Source organism: Cynocephalus volans, chromosome 2 (assembly GCF_027409185.1).
Source record: "Cynocephalus volans isolate mCynVol1 chromosome 2, mCynVol1.pri, whole genome shotgun sequence".
Taxonomy (NCBI): Eukaryota; Metazoa; Chordata; class Mammalia; order Dermoptera; family Cynocephalidae; genus Cynocephalus; species Cynocephalus volans.
Genome location: NC_084461.1, coordinates 31,145,134 through 31,162,629, shown reverse-complemented (window position 1 = coordinate 31,162,629; position 17,496 = coordinate 31,145,134). Strand labels below are relative to the sequence as shown.

The following is a 17,496-nucleotide window of genomic DNA, read 5'->3' as shown; positions in this document are numbered from 1 at the left end:
GCTTTAAAATGCCGATAAGCAAAAGACTGATGAATGGCATTTGATGAGAGAGCTAACCAAGAGCACCACCGTCCAGGAATGGCCTGATTTCCCTGACTTTGTGGGGCATAGCAAGGATCATGGTTGTTTCCTGTGAGCCAGACTTGGACCCCATATAAGGGAACCAGACCTGGATTGTCTCGAAAGGGTGCCAGGGAGGATGACCTGCAGAGGTGAGGTGGGCTCAGTAAAGGAGGGGAGGGTGGAAAGGCTGAGGGCGGCCAGTAGGAGGAGGAATTGCCCACACCAAGGGACCTGGAGGTGACAATCCCCAGTGACAGAGGTCTCCCAGAGCCCAAAAACCTCTTGAGAGAAGAGGTCAGCATCTGGTCATTGACCACACACAAGGCACCATTGCCAGATGACAGCTATACCCAGCTGAGAAAGACTTATTCTGCTGCTAACTTCCCTGCACTGCCAACCCTGGAGGAGCCAGAGGCATCACTGTGAGTAGCAGAAGAGAAGAGCAACATGTGGGAAATGCTAGAGAAGCTGGCTACCTGCCCCGCCCAACCTGGCCATTCCTCTCTTCCTCCAGGTCTGAAGTCGGAAGGGCAGAGAAGCTTCACTACTATGTAGGGCCAGATGTTTATTGGGGAGTGAGCGGGTGTGGAGAGGACCGAGTCAGTATACTCCTCAGTCCGTGGCACACTAGCGTCATTTTGTACACTACTGCAAAGACACATTTTTGTTTTATGCATTTATGCATTTTTGTTCCCACTGCCCCCTCCTTTTCCTACTGCTGGAAAACCATTTTAATGGGTTCCCTATGTATTTTTTTGTTCATGTGTGTTCTGGCAAACTGTGTTATTGTTTGTGTGTGTATGTATTTTCTATTAATGTAAACGGCTCTGTATTAACTTGTTTCTTGTTTTTCATGGAGCACTGTTTTTAAGATTTGTCTATGTTGCTCTGTGGTGTGTTGTGCCTAACTGCTGTGGATAGAAGCAATGGGTCTCGACTCTTTGCACCTAAAAATTGAGACTATTTGTTAGTACCCAAGAGTGAAAACTCTACGCAATATTTCATCCAAGGCAGAGAAAAATGATTACACAAAGTGTATCTGAAGGCAGTTGTCTGGGGAAAAAAGTTCAGTTCTGTTAATAAACTAGCTACAAACTTGTTCACATGAACACATATGAACTGAGCACCTGTGATGTGCAAGATTCTGGCCTCCAAAGGATTCAGGGATAAATGGTACAATAAACAAAAGGCAATGTAAAATAAGGCCATTCTGGGAGGTGTAGAGAGTAAAGGTGTGAGGGTTCCTGGAAAGGAGAGAGAACCTTATTAAACAGGGACATTAGGAGAATGAAGAGGAATGTTTTGAGTTGGGACTTTAAAGCATAAGTGGAATTTTGATAAAATGCAAAAGACATTCTATTTGGGGAAGTAAGTAACATGAGCAAAGGAATTCAAGTTAGAAAGTGCAAGGGGTGCAGCTGGCAGGTGGCAAATAAGGTTTTGTTTTCTCTTCCTTCCTCCCTCCTTTCTTTTGTCCCTCCTTCCCTCTGTCCTTCCTTCCTTCTTTTTCTTGACCTGAAGTGAAAAATTGGTTTATTCTACTAAGTAGTTTGCTTTAAGTAGTCTGTAATCCAGAATGATGACTAACGCCCTGCTAGTTAGATCCTTTGTTATTCTCCCATAAATATGTACAATTATTGTGTGTCCATTAAAAAGAAATAAATCTTTAAAAAAATAATGAGATAGTGGTGGAGATCTAAATTTGGCTAAGTCGGCATGACTGACTAGGTAGGTCTTGCTGCCACTGGACTTCATCCCCAGCCTGGCTGAGTGTGTGCCGACCAGAGAGCCACCCTGCCAGAGAGGCCTGAGATCTGCAGAAACCACATGCCCCGTGGTGCCAGTGCAAAACTGAGCAGGTAGGCCTCGCTGCCACAGGACTCCATCCACAGCCCGGCCCAGTGTGCGGTGACCAGAGAGGCACCTCCCTGGAGAGGCCCAAGACCCAAAGATACCACGCACCCAAGGCACCAGTGGGTGACTGAGCAGACACTGAAGCAGCCATGCCAAATTGGTAGCCCCAGCGGCATCCTAGTCAGACAATAGTGTGAAACCAGTGGACCATGAAATCCCCTGCCACAATGACTAAACTTAATGTCAGATACCAGAAATATGAAAAATCAAGAAAGTACACCACCAAAGGGTAATAACTCTCAAGCTCTAGATCCTATAGAACAAGAAGCCCTTGAAATGACTGACAAGGAATTTCGAGTGATAATTCTAAGGAAACTAAATGAGATACAAGAAAAAGCTAGACAACATGATGAAATGAGGAAAAGTATATAGGACCTGAAAAAAGAAATGTACAAGGAAATCAATGCCCTGAAAAAGAGTGTGCAAAGCTTGCTAAGCTGAAGAATTCATTCAATGAAATAAAAAACACAACAGAGAGTTAACCAGCAGGCTTGCAGAAGCAGAAGAGAGAACTTCTGACCTTGAAGACAGGCTGTTTGAAATAACACAGGCAGACAAAAAAAAAAAAAAAAGAATTAAAAACATTGAAGAAAATCTAAGAGAGATAACAGACAACCTTAAGTGCTCAAATATCTGAGTAATGGGTATTCCAGAAGGGGAGGAAAAAGGAGATTGCATTGAAAACATATTCAACAATATAGTGGCAGAAAACTTCCCAGGTATAGGAAAAGACACAGATCTTCAGATTCAGGAAGCTCAAAGATCCCCAATTCTGTTCAACCCAAAAAGGTCTTCTCCAAGACATGTTTTAGTCAAATTGGCAAAACTCAGAGACAAAGAGAGAATCTTAAAGACTGCAAGAGAGAAGCATCAAATCACCTATGAGGGAGACCCAATCAGACTAACATCAGACTTTTCATCACAAACCCTAAAAGCCAGAAAGGAATGGGATGATATATTCAAAATACTAAAAGACAGAGATTGCCAGCCAAGAATACTCTACCCTGCAAGGCGATCCTTCCAAAATGAAGGGCAAATAGTATATTTCTCAGACAAACAAAAACTGTGGGAGTTCACTACCACATGACCACCTTTACAAGAAATTCTCAAGGGAGTACTGGTTAGGTACCTGAAAAATAACTACCACTGCCATAAAAACTTAAGAAAAATCAAAGCCCACTAGTAAAATAAAAATGCCAACAATGAACAGAAAAAAAAGTTTATCTACAACCCAAAGAACCAACAAATACAGAAGAAAGACATACAGAAAATCAGAAAGAAAGGAACAAAAGACACTTAAGATATCCAAACAAAAATCAGTAAAATGCTAGGATTAAATCAACACTTTTCAATAACAACTCTTAATGTAAAAAGATTAAATTCCCCAATCAAAAGACACAGACTGGCCGACTGGATTAAAATGGAGGACCCAACTATATGCTAAATCAAACAGAAACTCAAAAAATTTATTGAAACTAATGAAAACAATGATACATCACACCAAAACCTGTGGGATATGGCAAAAGCAGTACTAAGGGGGGAATTTATCACATTAAATGCTTACTTCAGAAGAATGGAAAGATGGCAAGTGAACAACCTAATACTTCACCTTAAAGAACTTGAAAAACAAGAACAATCCAAACCCAAAGTTAGCAGGAGGAAAGAAATCATTAAGATCAGAGCAGAACTTAATGAAATTGAAACCAAAAAAATGATACAAGAGATCAATGAATCAAAAGGTTGGTTTTTTGAAAAGATAAATAAAATTGACAAACCATTAGCACAGCTAACTAAAAAAAGAAGAGAGAAGACCCAAATAACAAAATTAGAAATGAAAAAGGTGATATTATAACTGATACCTCTGAAATACAAGGAATCATTAGAGACCACTATAAACAGCTATATGCCAACAAATTTGAAAATCTGGAGGAAATGGATAAATTTCTAGACACACACAAACTACCAAAATTGAGCCAAGAAGATGTAGAAAATCTGAACAGACCAATAACAATAAAGGAGATTGAGGGTGTTATCAGAAGGCTCCCAACAAAGAAAAGCCCAGGACCAGATGGATTCACAGCCGAATTCTACCAAACATTCAAAGAGGAATTGACACCAGTTCTCTACAGACTATTCCAAAAGATTGAAACAGAGGCAATTCTCCCAAACTCATTCTATGAAGCAAACATCACCATGATACCAAAACCAGGTAAAGATACAACTAAAAAAGAAAACTACAGGCCAATATCCTTGATGAATATAGATGCAAAAGTCCTCAATAAAATGCTAGCTAACAGAATACAGCAATGCATATGCAAAATATACACCATGATCAAGTGGGATTCATCCCAGGGATGCAAGGTTGGTTCAGCATATACAAATGAATAAATGTGATGCACCATATTGATAAAATCAAACACAAGGACCATATGATCATCTCTATAGATGCCGAAAAAATATTTGATAAAATTCAACACTCATTCATGATAAAGACTCTCTACAAGTTAGGCATAGATGGAAAGTATCAACATAATTAAAGCCATATATGATAAACCCACTGCCAATATCATCCTGAATGGGGAAAAGCTGAAAGCTTTTCCTTTAAGAACAGGAACTAGACAAGGATGCCCACTCTCACCACTCCTATTCAACATAGTTTTGGAATTACTAGCCAGAGCAATCAGAGAAGAGAAGGAAATAAAGGGCATCCAGATTAGAAAAGTCAAATTGTCCCCCTCTGCAGATGACATGAACCTATATATTGAACAGCCTAAATCCTCTGCAAAAAAACCTCTTGGAGTTGATAAATGGTTTCAGCAAAGTTGCAGGATACAAAATCAACACACAAAAATCAGTAGCATTTCTATTCTCCAATAGTGATCATGCTGAAAGAGAAATCAAGAAAGCTTGCCCATTTACAATAGCCAACAAAAAAATAAAATACTTAGGAATAGAGTTAACCAAGGATGTGAAAAATATCTACAATGAGAATTACAAACCCCTGCTGGGAGAAATTAAAGAGGACACAAGAAGATGGAAAGATATCCCATGCTCTTGGATTGGAAGAATCAACATAGTGAAAATGTCCATACTACCCAAAGTGATATACAAATTCAGTGCAATCCCCATCAACATTCCAATGACATTTTTCTCAGAAGTGGAAAAAACTATCCAGACATTTATATAGAAAAACAAAAAACTATGCATAGCTAGAGCAATTCTGAGCAAAATAAATAAAGCTGGAGGCATAACCCTACCTGACTTTAAATTATACTACAAAGCTATAATAACCAAAACAGCATGGTACTGGCATAAAAACAGACACACTGATCAATGGAATAGAATAGAGAATCCAGAAATCAACCCACATGCCTACAGCCATCTGATCTTTGACAAAGGCACCAAGCCTATACACTGGGGAAGAGACTGCCTCTTCAGCAAATGGTGCTGGGATAACTGGATATCCATATGCAGGAGAATGAAACTAGATCCATACCTCTCACCATATACTAAAGTTAACTCAAAATGGGTTAAAGAATTAAGTATACACCCTGAAACAATAAAACTTCTTAAAGAAAACATAGGAGAAACACTTCAGGAAATAGGACAGTGCACAGACTTCATGAATAGGACCCCAAAAGCATGGGCAACCAAGGGAAAAATAAGTAAATGGGATTTCAAATTAAAGAGCTTCTGCACAGCAAAAGAAACAATTAACAGAGTTAAAAGACAACCAACAGAGTGGGAGAAAATATTTGCAAAATATACATCTGACAAAGGATTAATATCCAAAATATACAAGGAACTGAAACAACTTTATAACAAAAAACAACTAACCCAATTAAAAAATGGGCAAAAGAGCTAAGCAGGCATTTCTCTAAGGAAGATATACAAATGGCCAACAGACATATGAAAAAATGCTCAACATCACTTAGCGTTCGGGAAATGCAAATCAAAACCACACTGAGATACTATGTAACCCCAGTTAGGATGGCTAAAATCCAAAAGACTCTGAATGATAAATGCTGGCGAGGTTGCGGAGAAAAAGAAACTCTCATACATTGTTGGTGGGATTGCAAAATGGTGCAGCCTCTATTGAAAATGGTATGGAGGGTCCTCAAACAATTGCAGATAGATCTACCATACAACCCAGCTATCCCACTGCTGGGAATATACCTAGGGGAATGGAAATCGTCAAGTCGAAGGTATACCTGTTCTCCAATGTTCATTGCAGCACTATTTACAATAGCTAAGAGTTGGAAACACCCCAAATGTCCATCATTAGATGAGTGGATATGGAAAATGTGGTATATCTGCACAATGGAATACTACTCAGCTATAAAAAAGAATGAAATACTGCCATTTGCAATGAGATGGATGGACCTAGAGAGAATTCTATTAAGTGAAACGAGTCAGGCACAGAAAGAGAAATATCACATGTTCTCACTTATTTGTGGGAACTAAAAATAAATACAGAAATACAGAAATAAACTGGGGGGAGGGAAGAAGACACAACAGTTACAATTCCTTGAAATTGATATGACAAACAGACAGAAAGGACATTGTTGGGAGGGAGGGGGGAGAGACAGGAGGGAGGGAGGCTTTGGTAATGGGCCACAATAATCAACCACATTGTAGATTGACAAAATAAAATAAAATAAAAATTAAATAAATAAATAAATAAATTTGGCTAAGTCAAAAGGTGTTCTTATGTGTGGAGGGAACAAGTATTTCTGCCTTGCATTTTTTAAGTGCCACTTTTCATATTTTGAGCCTCAGACCCTAATATATTTCCTCATTATTTTATTTTGTGTGTTTTTTATATTTTTTAATTTAGTTTTTATTATTTTTTTAACCAAAGTAAAGCTGTATTTATTTATGGCCCCAGCATATGGCTAATAAAGAAAAGCAGTTTGCAAACATGTGACTACATGCCCAGTTCTATAAAAATAAAAAATGTAAAAAAATCCCTATCTATATAATACACAGTGCTATAAATCTACACTGCTTACCCTTAAATTGATACCATTCTTGGTACAATGTACCCAAAATATTCATTGTTTACAGGGCCACAGTTTTACAGGTACACTTTGTATTCTTCTTCTTACTTTTCTGTATTGTCTAATATTTTTTGCAATGATATTTCTTTGTAATAATATAAGACTATTACTAATTTTCAAAGAGGTAAAGAGGACACACAATATTCAGTAAATACATGGTGATAAATTGATCACTATAGTTTTATCAGTCTGGCTTAGCTTATAAGAATTTCAAGATGAGTGAATTTGCATAATTATTCAATTCTCCTCCCCAAAACATCATTCCTTGCCATTCAAGCTCTGTTGTTGCTCCCCTGAGTCTGCAAACCTGTCTGTCCAAACTTGGTGCAGATACAGATGGTCGTCTATCACCCGTAGTGTGAGTCTTCCTGACTGAAGACTGAGTGTCCTACATTCCTGAGGTATGGCAGGTGCTGTATCAGTTCAGGTAGGCTGGAAGTTTCTGAGGCTGGGAAGTCCAAAGTCCATCCGGTGGTAGTGACAGCAACCCAGGGGTCTCACATTGCAAGATGGTGGAAGCAGAGAGAATCTTTTGTATATTTTTTAAACATTAAAAAAAAAAACACAAAAAACCCAAGTTCTTTTAAGCACCCTTTGCTGCGTTATGAAACACTCCTATGCTGTAATTAGCGTGAGGTTTGTCAGTGTGTATATGGTGGGTTTGCTGTGTTTCTGTTTTTTCCCTCTAACCTGATTTAATGGGAACTTCCTGAGGCATTTAAGCACCTTATAATAAACAGTTAAGCTCTGTGACTTGTGCTAATGAATTCTAGACTTGAAACGTTCCTGTTCGTCATGCTGATCTTGCCCTTTCCTAACAGTATTCCTCATGAGTTAATTCTCATCTTAATTTGTCTCTGGTAAAACATCTGATATCCAGAGCTATACCTTAGTGTCAGCTCAGACTGTTACATGTCACCAAGGAGGGAGCATGGAGTAAATTTGGGCTGTTCAGGGACTTTAATGTTGATGGCGTTTGTACGGTGGAAAGGATCTCCAAACTTCAAGGCAACAGTGGGATTTTGCAGTCAACACTAGATTCTAAGTTCTAAATGGAATTAGCTTTGCCTTGCTGCACGCTCAGCATGGATCTCCCTATTTTATTTTTTGTCTCTTTTTCTTTCAGAGCATTTTATCAAGGCCCTGCCAGAATACCATGTGGTGACTCCTGTCCGAGTAGATGCCAGTGGGCATTTTCTTTCGTATGGCTTGCACCATCCTAGCACCAGCAGCAGGAGGAAGAGACATTTGGACGGCTCAGAAGACCGAGTGTATTATAGAATTTTGCACGAGGAGAAGGACCTGTTTTTCAACCTGACGGTCAATCGAGGATTTCTTTCCAATAGCTACATCGTGGAGAAGAGATACGGGAACCTCTCCCGTGTCGAGATGATGGCTTCCTCAGCCCCCCGCTGCCATCTCAGGGGCACAGTTCTACAGCAAGGCACCAGAATTGGGACAGCAGCCCTCAGTGTCTGCCATGGATTGGTGAGTGCCCGGGTCCATCACCTCCCTTTCTGCCCCAGGTCCTAGCAGCTCAGCCCTGTAGACCACTACTAACAGGCTCACAGATGCATTAATACATATGAATTGAGCCCCTGTGATGATTACAGCCTCCAAAGAGGTTGGGGACAAAGTGTATAATAAATAAAAGGCAATGCATTTTGGAGGTGTAGAGAGTAAGTTCACTGAGGGTTTAAAGGAGGCAGAGAAAACTCCAACCAGAAACATCCAGGGGAAAGAGGGAGGATTTGAGTTAGATCTTCAGCCTCTGAGGTGGCTCTGAGGGTATTGTTGACTGTTGGCCAGCACCTTTTGAATTAGCAAAACCTGGATTTGGACTAAGTAAGAGTCTTACTAGTAACAATGGTGATATCAGCAGCTGCTATGATTAAATAGTTGACAATGTGTACTTCATAATCAGACTTCGTGTGAAACCTTGGGCTGTCAATTGATCTCTTTGTGTCTCTATTTTTTTCATCTGTAAAATGAAGATAATGATAGTACCTGTCTCATGGAGCAAGTTTGGCAAGGTGTGACCCACAGGCCAAACCTGATCCACCTCTTATTTTTATAAATAAAGTTTTTTTGAAACACAGAAATGTCCATGCACTTACATGATGTCTATGGTTGCTTTTGAACTATAAGAGCAGAGCTGAGTGATTGGGATATGGACTGTTCGGCCTGTGAAGCCAACAATATTTGCTATCTGGCCTTTACAGAAAACATTCGCTGATCCCTGTAATAGAGTCTTGTGAGGATTAAATGAATTAATGGAAATATAAATCTTAGAAGAGTATTTAGTAAGTAAAAGACACTCAATGAATGTTGGCTGGTATTATTATTATTTTTTATTTTTCTAATAAGCCAAGCACTGGAATATGTGATTTATAATGTGGTTTATGTACATTGTTTTCCTCTCCCTAACTTTTTTTTCTAGCAGATGAGGAAGCTTTTAGCTATTGCATAACTTTACTGTGCAAGTTAATTTGAGTCCAAGTCTTTCTACTGTTATGCTACATCACAAAATGTGACTTAAGTTTATTTTTTAATATTTAAACCTGAATTTAAAAAAAAGTTTGGTCCCTTTATTTCCTTTTACTTCTAGCATCAGCAACAGTGACAACCTCACTAGCAACTGAATGGCAGACAATGCTTAGGAATTATGTTGAGTTGTTTTGAGGTTTTTCTCATGCTTGAGTAGGAGGCAGGCACTAGCACTAACGATGTGTGGCAGGGAGTGACCGCAGGTGGAGAGATTCCAGAGTCCAGAAGGTGGTAATGGTGTAGTCCAGTGTCAGCCTTGGCACCCGCGCCAGAGCTGGTTTGCAGAACAAAGGCACTAGTGGCGTTGGCATTCCTACCGAAAGCACTGTCCCCAGTCCTCCTGTCATTGCTCCCATTTTGCTGAGAATTTCTGTTCTGTGTGATGTAGAAACTCTGTTTATCCTGTATCTATATAGTTTGGCTTTGCTGGAATACTGTGAGAAAATTCATGTAAAACATAATACAATAGTTTAAATTTCCTGAAGGATCTCTAGGGATCAATTGCTTTGTAAAATGAATGGAAAGTCTTGCTTCGCCTTTTTCTGTAAATCTGGATTTTCATATGTAGGTATTTATCTTTTCCTTCTCATTAGGTCACGACACAATATCAACACATAACACAGAACCAAGACGGTTTTCTATTCTTCTTTTCTTCTTCTCCTCGGGCCTCCTATAGTGCTCGATTGAACTGGGGGGTGCACCCCGGTGTCACGGTCCTCACTTTCTGGTCTCACTCTGGGTTCACCTCGTCCCTTTACAATCCTGGCTCTCATCTCTAAGAGACAATCCTGGAAGCATCAGGGGCACCTGATCCTCTATGATCCGGAGAACAGAAGAAATAGTCCCTGACATTAAACAACCTCCTGACAATTAAACATTATCATGCTCTTAAAACCCTAGAAAGTTTAAATATGCGTGCCTTTCTGTGGGTTAGAGCAGTATGGTCTGTGGACCTGCAAATCACTATCACCTGGGAGCTCCTTAAAAAGAAAAATTCTTGGGCTCCTCTCCAGACCTAGTGCATCAGAATCTCTAAGGGTGGGCAGAAACCTCTGTGTGTGTGTGTGTGTGTGTGTGTGTGTGTGTGTGTGTGTGTGTGTGTGTGTGTGTGTGTGTGTGTGTATTAGAAACTTTATTGAGATATAATTCAGATATGTACAATTCATCCACTTAAAGAGCACAATTCAATGTCTTTAAATATATTCACAGAGTTGTACAATCATCACAATGAATTTTAGAAAGTCTCAGCCCCCAGAGAAACCCATACCCCTTAGCGGTCACCTCCCCATCCTCTCATCCCCCAGTCCTAGGGAGCCACTAATCTACTTTCTGTTTCTGTAGTTTTGCCTATTTGAAACCTATGTTTGAATAAACTTTCCAGGAGATTGTGATACTAGCTGAAATTTAGGAACTACTGAACTAGAGCAGTTATTCTCACCCTGGTTCAATGTTAGGATCACCTGGATAGCTTTAAAAATGTACCCACGCCCCAACCCCATGCCCCAGATTTTCAGATATAATTGGCCTAAAGGTGGAGCCCAGGATCAGCATTTTAAAAGCTCTCCAGGAGATTCTAATATGAAATAGGTGTTGCCAACCACTGGATTAGTGGGTGTTAACTGGTGGAATTAGCCAATATTTCTCTAAAGTAGTGGTTCTCCCTGGGTGATTCGTGCTGCTAAGGGTGAGAACTGCTGCTCTCATTTGGTCCCTACTTTCGGCTTGTGCTTTCTAAGGGAAATTGCATACTGTTTAGCATTACTCCAGGCTTGGGAATAGAATACTGAGACCCTTTCAAATTTCAAATGGCCCCAAGAAGCACTGAGTACCACCATGTAGATATTTTCAGATTCAGATTTCAGATTCATGCTAAGTATAGAAGCACAAAGTGGTAGAGATGGAGAATTTTTACAAGGTGATGGAGAATTTTTACATCCAAACCATTGAATGATTTTACCAGAAGAAACACTCCCCAGGGATTATTATGGAGCTTTTCACACATAATTAGACAAGTAACAAATGGTTATAAAAAAGGCACCAAAAGCCAAATGAGTTTTTTCCTTCCTGTGAGCAAACCACTTGGTTGGCTTCAAGTTATTTATTTTCTCATGTGCCCAAACAAATTTGCCACATTTGTTCTTTTGTTTTCTAGTTACCTAAGATAGCATTGATTTATTTTTCAAATATTGAAACAGTTTTGCATCTCTGATCATGGTGTATAATTCTTTTTATATACTGCTAAATTCTGTTTGCTAATATTTTCTTAATGATTTTGCATCTATATTCATAAAGAATATTGGTTTGTAGTTTTTTTCTTTTTTTTTGGTACTGTTTTTGTCTGATTTTGGTATCAGGGTAATATTAGCTTTATAAAATAAATTGGGAAGTGTATCCTCTTCTGTTTTCTGGAAGAGATTGTGTAGAGTTGATGTTAATTATCTTTATTTTAATTTGATAGAATTCTCAGTAAAAACATCTGGGCCTGGAGATTTCTTTTTTGGGAGTTTTTTATTATTATGAATTTGATTTTCTTAGTTATTATAGGGCTATTCAAATTTTCTATTTCATATTAGAGGAGCTGTGGTAGTTTGTGTTTTTTGAGAAATTTATTTCATCTAAGTTGTCAAATTTATGTGTGTAAATCTATTATTCTTTTATTCTTTTGATGTCTGCAGATCCTATAGTGATATTCTCTGTTTCATTTCTGACACTGGTGATTTGTGTCTTCTCTCTCTGTCAGTCTTGCTAGAGGTGTCAATCTTATTGATCTTTTCAAAGAATCTTCTCTTGTTTTATTGATTTTCTCTATTGTTTTCTGTTTTCAATTTTATTGATTTCTGCTCTTACCTTTATTTTCTTCCTTTTACTTGTTTTGAGTTTATTATTGATTCAAGACTTTTCCTCTTTTCTAATGTAAGTATTTTGTGCTTTAGATTTCCCTTTGAGCATTGCTTTTTCTGTGTTTTACAAATTTTGTTATGTTGCATTTTCATTTTTTTCAGTTCAATATTTTAAAATTTCTTTTGAGTCCTCTTTTTTGACCCATATTATTTAGAAGTGTTGTCTAGTTTCTAAGTGTTTAGAGATTTTTCTGTTATCTTTTTTAAAAAATAAATTCTGGTTTAATTCCATTGTTGTCAGAGAATACAGTCTGTATGACTTCAAGTGTTTCACATTTTTTGAAATTTACTTTATGGCCCAGAATATAGTCTATATCGGGCACTTGAAAAGAATGTGAGTTTTGTTGATTAGATACTATTGGTTAGTGGTATTGTTGATTTCCTGTACTCTACTCTTGCTGATTTTCTATCTAGTTGTTCTATCATTTGTTGAGAGAGAGAAATATTGAAGTCTCCAACTCTAATTGTGGATTTGTCTATTTCTCCTTTCAGTTCTATCACAATTTCTTCACATGTTTTGCACCTATGTTGTTTGGTGCATACACATTTAAGATAGCTGTATATCTTTGCTGGAGTGACACTTTTATTTTTGTATAATGTCTCTGGTAATTTTCTTTGCTCTGAAGTCTATCTTGGTCATTAGTGGTTGAGAAATAGATAAAGCCTTTAAAACTTCTTCATAATCTGAGTAAATTCCAAGGTATCATTTGACCCAGTATTGGTGTCGTATCTTAAAAAAAACAGAAGTAGTTAAATGTAATTCCAATTCTTCTGTGTGTTTCTCAGGGAACATTAAAGAGGTTATGTCATAACTGTAAGACTTATTAAGATCCTTTTGCTTTGAAACTTCTAAGTTTTTTTCTTTTCCAGCTTTATTAAGTTATGATTGACAAATAAAAATTGTATCTATTTAAGGTGTACAACTTGATGATTTGCTGTACATATACATTGTGAAATAATCACGACAATCAAGTTCCATCACCTCACATAGTTATCATTTTCTTTCTTTCTTTCTTTCTTTCTTTCTTTCTTTCTTTCTTTCTTTCTTTCTTTCTTTCTTTCTTTCTTTCTTTCTTTCTTTCTTTTTCTTCCTTCCTTCCTTCCTTCCTTCCTTTCTTCCTCTCTTTCTTTGTTTCTTTGTTTCTTTCTTTTTTCTTTTACTTTGTGATGAGAACACTTAAGATCTACTTTCTTAGCAAATTTCAAGTGTATGCAGGTACTTCAAAAAGTTTGTGGAAAAATTGAATTGAAAGATAGTATTAATCTTTCCATGAACTTTTTGAAATATCCTTGTACAATACAGTGTTGTTAACTCTAGTCATATTATTGTACATTCCATTTCTAGAACTTAATCATCTCACATAACTGAAACTTTGTACCCTTCGTCCGTCTCCCCATCTCTCTCTACCCCAAGACCCTGGCAACTACTATTCTACTCTGCTTCTATGAGTTTGACTATTTTAGATTCCACATAGAAGTGAGATCATGTAGTATTTGTCTTTCTGCATCTAGCTTATTTCACTTGACAGAATTTCCTCCAGGTTCATCCATGTTGTCACAAATGACAGAATTTCCTTCTTTTTTAAGGCTGGCTTGATTATATATATAAATATATATATATATAATATATAATTATATATATATATTTATATATATGTTAAATCAATCCAGCCTTAAAATAAAATATTTTCTTTATCCATTCATTTGTCAATGTATATTTAGTTTGTTTCTATATATTGGCTATTGTGAATGATGCTGCAGTGAACATAGGAGTGCAGATACCTCTTTCAGATAGTGATTTTAATTCCTCTGGATATATACCCAGAAGTGGAATTGCTGGATCCTATGGCAATTCTATTTTTAGTTTATTTATTTTTTAATTGGCATGTATTGATTGTACATATTTATGGGATACAGAGTTATATTTCAATACTATATACAATGTGTGATGATCAAATCAGGGTAAATACCGTATTTGTCATTGCAAGAATTGATTATTTCTTTGCTATTTTTAGGTCTTGAGGAATCTTCATACCGTTTTCCATAATGGCTGTACCAATTTATATTTCCACCAATAGTATACAAGGGTTCCCTTTTCTCTGCATTCTTGCCAACCCTTGTTATCTTTCGTCTTTTTCATAATAGCCATGCTGACAGGTGTGAAGAGATGTCTCATTGTGGTTTTGATGTGCATTCTCTGATATTTAGTGAAGTTGAACATCCTTTTATATACCTGTTGGCCATTTGTATATCTACTTTGGAGAAATGTCTAGTCAGGTCCTTTGCCCAGTTTTTACTTGGGTCATTTAGGTGTGTATTTGTATGGTTTTTCAAATTTTATTTTTATTTATTTATTTTTCGCCGTTGAGTTATATACGTTTCTTTTATTTTTTGGATATTAGCTCTTTATTAGATATATGGTTTCCAAATTTCTTCCAGTCCCCATGGATTGCCTTTTTTGAGATTTTTTGTTTCTTTTGCTTTTGTTACCTGTGCTTTTGGTGTCATCTCCAAAAAATAATTGCCTAGACCAATATCAAGAAGAAGCTTCTAAGTTTTTAAACCCATCACTTTCACTCTCCTAGATAATGCTAGATAATAAGATAATCTTAGATAATAAGATCTTTTGTCTTTCCTCTGTCAAGTCACAAGTGGCCTCCAGGACTTCCACTTCTGCCCATGAGACTTTTCCAGGTTGACTGGTAGAACTGAAGGTTCCATGATCTTTGATCCTACCTCCTTTATCATGGTGAGAATTAGATAGCTTCCTTGGGAGGAAATCTAAATCCCACTCTGATGGCATTTTTCACAAGAAATCTCCCATCCCATTATCCTTATATGTATCACCTACTGGGTGGCCTGTCATTGGGGGCCATCAGGACTATGCCACTATAGGGTAGCTAATGTGAATAGAGAATGGGGCTCTTAAGTAGAGTCAAATAATTGCCTTGTATTTTTTTTTTCTCTTCCTTGGGTCAGAGAATGCATTTGGGGAAAAATTGATAACACCATTTTGCAAATTTATTCCCCTGGTTTGTTCATTCATATTTACTCCCCCAAAATACATTGTTTTGTAGAGTTTTCTTTCTAAGTCAGTCTGGGAGAAGGATAGAAATTTCTTCTGTGCTAAGCCTCATTCCCTCCCCTACTCCCATTCCTGAAAGATGTGTTCTAGTTGGGATGACAGCATTTTATTCACAGGGAGATCTGGCTCATTGATTCAGGGCCTGTTTGGAGAAGGGTCTGCTGTGGTGCAAACTAAGTTCCTGTGTCTCATTAGGGCGATATAAGATTTCTTTTTAGTCTGAAGAACTATAGTCCCTTTTCATTCAATTTCCATCTTACAGGCTTTAAAATCTGCAACCTGCCTGGAAAGTTGTAACAAGAATCTTCTTTTTAGGGACTGTCTTAATTCTCACAAGCCCTTCACAAACTATATCTCCATGGAAAATATGGATAATCACATTAGTCAGCCCTGCTTACCTCACACAGTTGTCGTAGGTAACAGCTTCAAATGCTTTAGAAAAGTACTCCAGTTCTCTTCTTGGCTTAGTAAGAGTAGCTGAATTACTTTGCCTGAATTGTTGGGACATTTCACTAAAACTGCTTTTTTCAAGTCATTGGTGATCTTCATGTTGCCAGTGGGCACCTCTTTGTTTCATCTTACTTGACAATGTCTTTGCACTATTTGTCATAATTGACTATTCCTACTTGAAATAATTTTTTCTCTTGGCTTAAGTGACACCTTATTATTACGGTTTTTATCCCACCTACCACACTGACAGTTCTGTCTCAGAATCTGTTGCTCCTTTCCCTTTCCATACACTCAAGTACTAGAGTGCTCTTGGCTTTAGTCTGTGATCATTCTTTTCTAACTTCACACTCTCGTTAGGCAGCATCGACCAATACCAAATCTGTCTATCATTTATCTACCTACTCATCTGTCTAATCACCTATCATCATCATTATTCATTTTTATCTATTTCTGACAGATATCTTTCTGCGTATTATGTGAATAACTATTAAATTTAAATATCTAACTCTGACTTTTCTTTGGAACTCCAACAATCCAGTTGCCATTTCCACATGGGTTCCTAATGGTAATCTCGAATTTAACACATTCAGAGCAACACTTTTGATCTCCTTTCCTTAGTCTTCCCCATCTCTGTACATGTCAGCTCCATTGTTCTTGTTACCCAGGTCAGAACCCCTGGAGTTATCCTATTATTGACTCCTAGTTTTTCTTACACTCTGTATCTGTTCTCATCAGCAAATCTTGTCAGCTCTACCATTAAAACATGTTCATAATCTACCTATCTTGTCACTTCCATAGCTAACATCTTAGTCCAGTTATTCTCAAAGGGGGTGGTTTTGCCCTCCAGGGGACATTTGACAATGTCCGAAGACACTTTTGGCTGTCACACCTGGAGAGTTGGGGGTTGATTCTGGCTTCCAGTAACTTGAGGTAAGAGATGCTGTTAAATGCAGAGAGCAGCCCTTCACAATAAAGGATCATATGGTCCAAAATGTCAGTAGTGCTGAGGTTGAGAAACCCCACCCTAGTCCTAGTCAACGTCTTCTCCCATCTGGACCCTGCATTGACCTCCCAAGTGGTTCTGCCTGCCTATTCTCTTAATTCCCTAGAAGTAATTTCCCACATGGTGGCCAAACTGGTCTTTTGAACACATTTATAGAACAGTGCCGCTCTTCTGCTTAAAATCTTCTATTGATTTTCCTATCATAGTAGAATGAAATATGAACACCTTGCCCTGGCTTCCAAGGCTCTCTCTGATCTGGTCACTGTCTACTTCCCTGCCCTCTTCTCCTACCACATTCCCCTCCTGCACTATGCTCCAGCCACACCTTTTCTCTGTTTCTCAAATGTAGCAAACACACTTTAGCCTCATGACTCTTGGAAATGCTTTTCCCTCTGTCTAGAACACTTTTCCCTCAAATTTCTACATAGCTGATCATTCTTGTCTCTAGATCCCAGCTTAAGGTCTTCCCTGGAC

General features: G+C 38.0%; 1 protein-coding gene across 2 annotated transcripts in view; it reads left to right on the top strand.

Moving 5' to 3' along the window:
* The window catches only part of ADAMTS12 (ADAM metallopeptidase with thrombospondin type 1 motif 12), a 339,684-nt gene that overhangs the window by 6,423 nt on the left and 315,765 nt on the right, over positions 1–17,496 (top strand). For both annotated transcript variants that reach the window (XM_063087212.1, XM_063087211.1), the window contains exon 2: positions 8,164–8,525. In XM_063087212.1, the coding sequence (XP_062943282.1) occupies positions 8,164–8,525 (362 nt within the window). The remainder of the gene's footprint in view (positions 1–8,163; positions 8,526–17,496) is intronic.